The sequence below is a fragment of the Eschscholzia californica genome, unplaced genomic scaffold (genome assembly GCF_041429995.1).
Source record: "Eschscholzia californica isolate CP2 unplaced genomic scaffold, dmEscCali1.0.p SCAF_3, whole genome shotgun sequence".
Classification (NCBI taxonomy): domain Eukaryota; kingdom Viridiplantae; phylum Streptophyta; class Magnoliopsida; order Ranunculales; family Papaveraceae; genus Eschscholzia; species Eschscholzia californica.
In genome coordinates this window covers 4,927,713-4,936,377 of record NW_028238420.1, presented here as the reverse complement: position 1 = coordinate 4,936,377, position 8,665 = coordinate 4,927,713, and the positions used below count along the sequence as shown (strand labels likewise).

At 37.3% G+C, this 8,665-nt stretch overlaps 1 protein-coding gene across 2 annotated transcripts; it reads left to right on the top strand.

Annotated features, from left to right (window-relative positions):
* Positions 1–254: 254 nt before the first annotated feature.
* Positions 255–7,160, top strand: RDR1 (RNA-dependent RNA polymerase 1). Of its 2 annotated transcripts, none has more exons than XM_086672639.1 (6): positions 255–707; positions 1,915–1,981; positions 2,117–2,673; positions 3,571–5,465; positions 5,777–5,927; positions 6,089–7,160. In XM_086672639.1, the coding sequence occupies exons 3-6, from the start codon at positions 2,146–2,148 to the stop codon at positions 6,935–6,937; spliced, it is 3,423 nt and encodes a 1,140-aa protein (XP_086528765.1). In that variant the 5' UTR covers positions 255–707; positions 1,915–1,981; positions 2,117–2,145; the 3' UTR covers positions 6,938–7,160. The 2 variants fall into 2 exon arrangements, with proteins under 2 accessions (XP_086528765.1, XP_086528766.1); XM_086672640.1 differs by having other exon boundaries at positions 349–707; positions 1,901–1,981.
* The last annotated feature ends 1,505 nt before the right edge of the window (positions 7,161–8,665 follow it).

Here is an 8,665-nt window from a genome sequence, read left to right as displayed (position 1 = left end):
TTCGCACAAAAACTATTTAGAATAAGAGGCCTCACTAGAAATTTTGCACCGGACCCCTAAACTTCCAGCCACGTCACTAACAACTAGGTAGTTCTTCTAACAACCGTACTAAAAGACTCAAAAAATAGGTCGGCCACTCGTGGAAAGCCAACGTGCCGACTCCCACCGGACGAGTAATTTCTCTCTCAACACGGCTCGTCCAATGAAAAACACCCACGTCGGCTTTCAGCCTGTAGTTGACATAATTTTTAGTTGTTTTGTGTCTTTTATTCTTCTAGTATTTGCAAGCTGTTTGGAGAAGTGGGTGTGAAAATTTTTGTTTATACGAAGCCGACCCACTAACCATCTACAACCTTGATGAGAATATTTTTTTTTTTTTTTTTATAAAGGGGTATGAGAAAATAATAAACTCCATTATTTTCCATTGGAGATGGCCTTTGGGTAGTTGAAGAGTTAGAAGACTGATTGGGTTGGAGTAGTCAAAATTACATAGACATCAAAACCATTAAAATACCTAAAGTATTGATTCTAGTGTTATTTATATTGTGTTCAGAGCAACTTTAAGAATCTCTTTATATACCCATTGTTGACTTAGAATTGACTTGTAAAGACTAAAGACGGAATCCAAAACAAACCCCTCTCCTCGTCGTTATTTATGTCATCATCTCTGTCTCTTCAGTAATGTTGGAGCAAGGTTCAACTTTTCTGTAAGATCTTCTCTCTTCATCTCCCTCTCTCTAACCCTCTATTGATATCTTATGAAGTTATTTAGAGCAAAGAGCAACTTGACTGACTGAAACTTATTTACTTTTCTTGTTTTACTTGATTCTTGCTTTTAATCTTTAGAATTTTCTTGTTTTTAGATTTGATCCCTTTGAAAATCATAATCTTGGGGCTCTGTTTTCTCAAGAATTACTTGTAATTAGGGAATAATCAAGATTTCCTTTTGATAAAAGTTTAGTGAACAGTAATCTGCTTTTTCATTTTGTGGGTAAGTTTTCTTGTCAATCATAATGCAAGATATTAGCTGGTAATAGTCTAGGAAATGCAAGATACATTATCTGTTCTTGATTGTTGCGAGTTTTGATCCGAAACAAGAATTGGTTTACCACTGTTTCTTGTGGTCTCTGAAGGATCATTGCATCATATGTACGGGTTTACGTCAAATGACATAGACACGTTTAAGGACGTAAACTACCATGGACGGAAACCTTAGAGGCCATAGGAATAGTTTGCCAACCATCTTGAAACTTCTTTCTAAATAAGTGTTGTCCTAATAGAGAAAAACCCAACAAAAATCGGAATTTCCAACATAGAAAGCCAATCGTTGAATGATGGGAATGTCCATAACGTGTAATACTTAATTGACGATCAATAGCATGTCAAGATGGAAGTTTCAGGCATCTATTGGTATTCTGTTGTTGGTGAAGCATTTCCATACCTTTTTCATATCCATATTTTATTTGCGTAGAGGGTTAGATTCCTTATTAATGACCAAAGGAAAGAAAATCAATGGCGAAACCCTCTGCTAAGACTAGATAACCAATATATGCTTGTTATTTGTTAGTACTAATTTTAAATGTGCCCTAAGTTACAATGCGACCGAGTTAGTAATGACGATTGTAAACGCATCCTATTGAGCAAGTAATTTTGAATTCAAATATGTAAGTTTTCCTGTGTCCTGTTCGTGGGTTTTTTGAATTAAACAATTGCTCATGGTATCTGCTAGAACACTGCCATATCTTGATTTTCTTAGTGAAACTTGTTATCTTTTGTTGTTTAATTGCTTCTTCCATTCATTTCTATATGTTTGATGGGTACCTTTCTATTGTTTTTATACAAAGAGAAGATGCGGTATGGATCAGTCAACTGTAATATATCCTGTGGCAATGATTTAAAGATTATTTTGTTCAGGTTTCCTAAAGAATGCTGACTTCTTCTTGAATTGGTTGAAAAGGACATCAAGGATCTTTAGTACCAGGTAATATATTTATCTTTTCGTCCTCTTTTTCTTTATTCTTTTCTTATTGAATCTTACAAGTTTAAAAGCATGTTTATCTTAGTTTCGAGGTAAGTTAACTACAACAGGTGACTATTTTGTTTGTTTATACAACAGGTGACTACCATTAGGTTCATACTGAAGATATGGGCAAGACAGTGCATGTTTACGGCTTCCCTTCTTATGTGACTGCAGAACAAGTGAAAGAGTTCCTGGAAATCCGTACAGGCAAAGGAACTGTGTATGCGCTAGAGATTACAATACCCAAAAATAAGGGGCCAAATCCAAGAGTATTTGCAGATGTTCAATTCACAAGAGCTCAAGATGCTGAACTTATATATACTTTGATTAATCAACCCCAACGTCTATATTATGGAAATTCTTATTTAAAAGCTCGCACTAAGGAGCGTGATATCATACCAAACCCTAGGCGTTCATTGTTCAATGTGAAGGTTCCAACTCTACACTTCGGATGCCAGGTTTCAAAAAATGACTTCTTTGTTATTTGGAAGGTCAGGGATGTTTCAGTAGATTTCGGATTTGGGTTCCGTAAATTATCCTTCGTCTATTCTTATGGTCGAGGGGTGTCAGTGGAATATAAGATTGAACTTTCTTACGAGAATATTTGGCAAATACAGCTACGTGCTCCAGACAGAAAGTTCCTCCTAATTCAGGTTTGACGTCCAGAAATAAGCTTACAGTGCAAGGATTTTACTTGAACTTATATTATCCACATTATTTTAGTATGGTTCTTATGAAGGCTCATATACTCCAACATGGTAACTTATAATGAGATAAACATCCGAGCGTCAAAATGATTCCAATTCTGTGTCTGCAGCCACGGACACGAGCAAATCCACTTCCTTGTTATTGTTGCCCCTTCTATTACCATAACCATGAAGGGCGTTGATAAAAGATATAGTAGTAACCTTCAACTTCTTTTTGATAATTAATAAAATTTATTTGTTTTTGGTATTTAATTACCTTAAATATTTCTTTAGATAAAATACTAATGAAATAAGAGCTTGTTTGTTGTTCTAAAAAGTCCAGAGCCTCCAGCTTCCTTTTTCTCACTTATGATGGAGAATTTGGGTTTTGGTTGAATAAACTGTAGTTCTCTATGAAAAATATTTGGAAAATATACATGAGTACTAAAGACGTCTCAATATAGGGATCTTAGGGAGATGGCCTGTCCTGGGCTTCCCACTGCTAATTAACCATCTGGGCCACAATTGAATTTTAGTTCCCATTATTTTCCTCGTTAATGTTAGTAAAAGTAATACTAATTGCTTTTCGAGTCCTTGTTTAGTCACAAATTTTTATTTTACGAAGATTTCCAAGTTAGTATAGGTGTCTATGTTTCCTAACAAAACTAGGATTCCAACTGAAAGAGATGTGGTATTGTTGTTAGCCTGCAGTAGGTAGTTAGAATTTTGTAACTCCATCTTATTGTTCTATTTTATGCACCCGGGTCAAGAATCATTGAGGTTTGCTTATTTATCTTATGTGTTTATCTATTGCTTTCTTGTTTACTAAATAAGATTTGTCTTGATATTCCTTGACTTTTGCAGATGCTTGGTGCTCCAAGGATATATGAGAAACCTCATTTCTCTACTGACAATGTATTCAGGGATCCTATTCTACAATACTTCAAAGATACATTGGATGATCAATGGGTAAGAACAACTGATTATTTCAGTCCTTCATCTTCGATTGGGCAGTCCTCTGCAATGTGCTTGGAACTTCCACACGGTTGTGACCTTCCAGATTTCCATAGACATTTTCCCTATTACAAGGTGGACAAAGGATGTTTCATGTTGCAGAATGGTTCTACTTATTCTCAGAGTTTGGATCTAGTACCCGTTGTTAAGCCTCCTCAAGGAGTTCAGTTGCCATTTCATATTTTGTTTAAGATTAATTCGTTGGTTCAAAATGGGTGCCTTGCTGGGCCAACACTTGATAAAGTTTTTTATGATTTGGTTAATCCTCTCTATAAACCTGTCGGCTACATAGAATGTGCCCTGGAAAAATTGTATCACCTGAAAGACTGCTGTTATGAACCTGTCAAGTGGCTCCGGGAGCAGTACGCGAAGTATAGCACGTCGAAAATTTCCCTTAGATCACCTGCTATTGCCTTGTCCCCTGGGCTAGTGTATGTTCGCAGGGTTCAAGTAACACCTTCAAAAGTATATTTTATGGGTCCCGAGATCAATGTTTCTAATAGAGTTTTACGTCAGTATCAAGAAGATATTGATAATTTTATCCGCATTTCTTTTGTTGACGAGGAGTGGGAAAAAATCCGATCAATGGATTTATCTACACGATCAAGTACAAATGAAGATAAAAGGTTTACCAGTCTTTACAAAAGAATAATTTCTGTTTTGATGAACGGCATTGTTATTGGTGATAAGAAGTTTGAGTTTCTTGCCTTTTCATCAAGTCAACTACGTGATAACTCTGCATGGATGTTTGCTTCAAGTGGTACACTAACAGCAGCTAGTATCAGGGAGTGGATGGGTGATTTTAGTCAGATAAGAAATGTGGCCAAATACGCAGCCCGACTAGGTCAATCTTTTGGGTCGTCAACTGAAACTCTAAATGTTTATAGTCATGAAGTTGAGATTATTCCTGATGTAGAGGTCAAAACCAATGGAGTAAAATATGTCTTTTCTGATGGAATTGGAAAAATATCTGCTCAATTTGCACATAAAGTGGCAAAGAAGTGTGGTATCCAAGGTTCCCCTCCATCTGCTTTTCAAATTAGATATGGTGGCTACAAAGGTGTTGTTGCTATTGACCCAAAATCAGTGATGAAGTTATCCTTGAGGAAAAGCATGAGCAAGTTTGAGTCGCTGAATACGAAATTAGATGTTTTGTCATGGAGCAAGTTCCAGCCTTGTTTCCTGAATCGTCAAGTAATCACTCTTTTGTCGACCCTTGGTGTTAGGGATCACATATTTGAGAAGAAGCAAAAAGAAGCTGTTGATCAACTAGACTTGATGTTAAAAGATCCACATAGGGCACTTGAGTTACTTGATATGATTGCCCATGGAGAAAACATAAATATTCTCAAAGAAATGCTTTTGTGTGGTTACAAGCCTGATAAAGAACCATTTCTTTCCATGATGCTTCAAACATTTCGAGCATCGAAGTTGTTGGAGTTGCGGACTAGAACAAGGATATTTGTTCCAAAGGGAAGATCTATGATGGGATGCCTAGATGAAACAAGGACCTTGGAATATGGGCAGGTATTTGTTCAAGCTTCGTATGCTGGAGAGAAACAATATAGTGTGGACTCGCTCTCTATGAATGTACCAAACAATAAGGCATTCGTTGTGGTTGGAAAGGTAGTTGTTGCTAAAAATCCATGCCTTCATCCTGGTGATATGCGAGTCTTGTGGGCTGTTGATGTGCCAGCTCTTCACCATATGGTAGATTGTGTTGTTTTTCCACAGAAAGGGAACAGGTGAGATTACCTTACGTTCTGTATACTTTAAACGTTTTACCCTCGATCAAAATCATCAGACTGTAAACCAAGAAATGATCTTTATTTTGTGGCCTCCAATACATTATTCTTTATAGAACATTGTTAAACTACGAAGACCCATGCAATAGATAAAAACATCATTTCAGTCTTAAATCCTTAATTCCCTTCTTTAACTTAGTTGGCTGGTTTTGTTGGTATAAAAGGCGCTAGGAAGTAGGATCACATTCTTAAACTGTTTCAGCACTCTGAGTTTGCTTCTTTCTTACTAATATTAGTTGAAATTGCTTTAGGCCTCATCCAAATGAGTGTTCGGGGAGCGATTTGGACGGTGATATATACTTTGTCAGTTGGGACGGAGATCTCATCCCACCCCGTCAAGTCAATCCGATGGACTATGATGCAGCACCTAGTATGCTTCTGGATCATGATGTTAGGATTGAGGTATGTATTTTCTCTTTTTGGATCTTTGTTGAGTTGTATTATTTCGGTATCCCTTCAATGTGTTGATACTAAATCTCGTGACTTTGAAACTAATGAAACGAGTTCCGTTTTCTTAATTCAACCCTCCTTAGTTATATTTGGTTTTTGTTCATGTGGTACAGGAAGTTGAGGAGTACTTTGCAAATTACATGATAAATGACAGCTTAGGAGTCATTGCAAATACCCATACTGCCTTTGCTGACAAAGAGCCGCTCAATGCAGAGAGCCCTCAATGCGTAGAGCTTGCTAAACTATTCTCAATTGCCGTCGATTTTCCTAAAACTGGTATACCCGCAGAAATCCCTTCCCATCTACGTGTCAAAGAATATCCGGACTTCATGGATAAACTTGATAAACCCACTTATGAATCGAAGCGGGTGATCGGAAAATTGTTCAGGGAGGTCAAGGATATAGCACCGAAAGAAAACTATGTGAAATCATTCACTTGGGAGGTGGCAAAAGATTCCTATGATCCTGATATGGAAGTTGATGGGTTTGAGGATTATCTCGATGATGCTTGTTACTATAAGGAAGAATATGATTCCAAGTTGGGGAACTTGATGGACTATTATGGGATAAAAACTGAGGGAGAGATCCTCAGTGGAAGTATAATGAAAATGTCAAGATCATTCAATATGAGGAGAGATGCAGACGCAATAGGTGTGGCAGTTAGAGCTTTAAGGAAGGAAGCAAGAACATGGTTCGATGAGAAGAGTATTAATTCAGGTTTTGATGGAGAAGAAGATGAAGAAGAAGATGATAATATATATGCAAAGGCTTCAGCTTGGTATTATGTAACTTATCATCCGAATTACTGGGGCCGCTACAACGAGGACATGAAGAGGGCCCATTTCCTTAGTTTTCCATGGTGTGTCTACGACAAACTGATTGTCATCAAGAAGAAAAGTATCAGAAGGAAGCTAGACTGGTCGTCTTTGGATCAGCAATTCATAGGTATGAGGTTGAGATAGGGAACCCAGATATTCTATGTACAGTGGTTCCTAAATCATCCCTTTTGGCTAACTCCTTTGAGCAGAGATTCGAAGAGAAGTTGTATAGTTGTTTTAGGATGTGGATCAACGGACGGATTGCTGAATTTTAATAAGAGGATGTTGGGTAGTATGTGAATGGATAATTAGGGAATGTAGGAGTTTATAACATATTACTTTGTTAATTTTTTTCGTTTTCCCCAAACTGCCGCCATTAAGTCAGTCTTCCTTTCCCAAGATGTTTCTTTCAAGTTTTTTAATGGATTGTTTTAAAGGCGCTATCCCCTAGTATTGGCGCCTATCTATCAAGTGTTTGAGTTTATTACTGAGTGAAGTTGTGTTCCTTGAGTCTGTGAAATTTGGAGAACTTTGAGTTTTTGTAGCTGTTTTCTTAAAGATGAATGGTGTTTCTAATATCTCTATAGACAAACTTGTTGGTAACAATTATAGTTACTGGAAGTTATGTATGGAAGCTTATCTACAAGGGCAGGATTTATGGGACTTAATATCTGGTGATGAAATGGTAATTCCAGATGATACACCCCAAAATGCCGAGTTACGGCGAAAATGGAAGATTAAGTGTGGTAAAGCTTTGTTTGCTCTGCGAACATCGATTAGCAAAGAGTACATTGAGCATGTTCGTGATGTAAAATCACCGAAACAAGTATGGGATACACTTGAAAGATTGTTTACTCAAAAGAACACGATGCGGCTGCAATATTTGGAAAATGAACTGGCTGGAATGGTGCAAAGTAATATGTCTATTCCAGAATATTTTTTGAAAATTAAGAATGTGTGTGCTGAAATTTCAGAACTGGATTCTGAAGAACCTATTAGTGAAGCGTGATTACGCCGCTACCTTATTCGTGGGTTGAGAAAAGATTTTATGCCGTTTATTTCTTCGGTACAAGGATGGGCAAATCAACCATCAATCATTGAGCTAGAGAATCTACTAACTAATCAAGAAGAGTTAATGAAACAAATGTCCAACAATAACAAAGGTCTCTCTCAGGCGGATGATGTTCTTTATACCAAAGATCACGAAAACATTTCCTCGAAGACTTCTCCATGTGATGGCAAACAGTTCTATACAGAAGGACAATCTAAAAGTATCTAAGAAGCTGTTACAGATGTGGAAAACTAGGGCACATAAAGCAGAACTGTCGGGTAAGAATTATATGCAATCGGTGTGGGAAATCAGGCCACATCAAACAAAACTGTCGTGTCAAATTCATTGGTTCAGATGCAAATGCTGCACATGAAAGTAATGAATCCAAAAATCCAGAATGGGAGCAATGTTTTTCAATTGAAGCCATTGATCAATCGCATCACAGCAATGCACCTACCAGCTCTTTGAACTCCATAGACTACAACAAAGAATGGATCATGGACTCAGGTTGCTCTCATCATGCTACGGGAGATGTTTCATTGCTTACTAATGTCCGTGAACATTGCGGGAAAAAGGCCATCTTAACCGCTGATAATTCATTACATCCCGTAATGAAAGAAGGATCTGTAATGGTGGATAACTCAAATGGGAGAGGTCTTTCCCTCCAAGATGTTTATCATGTCCCAGGGCTAAAGAAGAATCTGGCTTCAGTCTCTCAAATAACAGATTCTGGAAGGTATGTTTTGTTTTGTCCAGATAGTGTTAAAATTCTTTCAAATCTAAAACATATTGAAGCTGATATTTTATTTACTGGCAAAAGA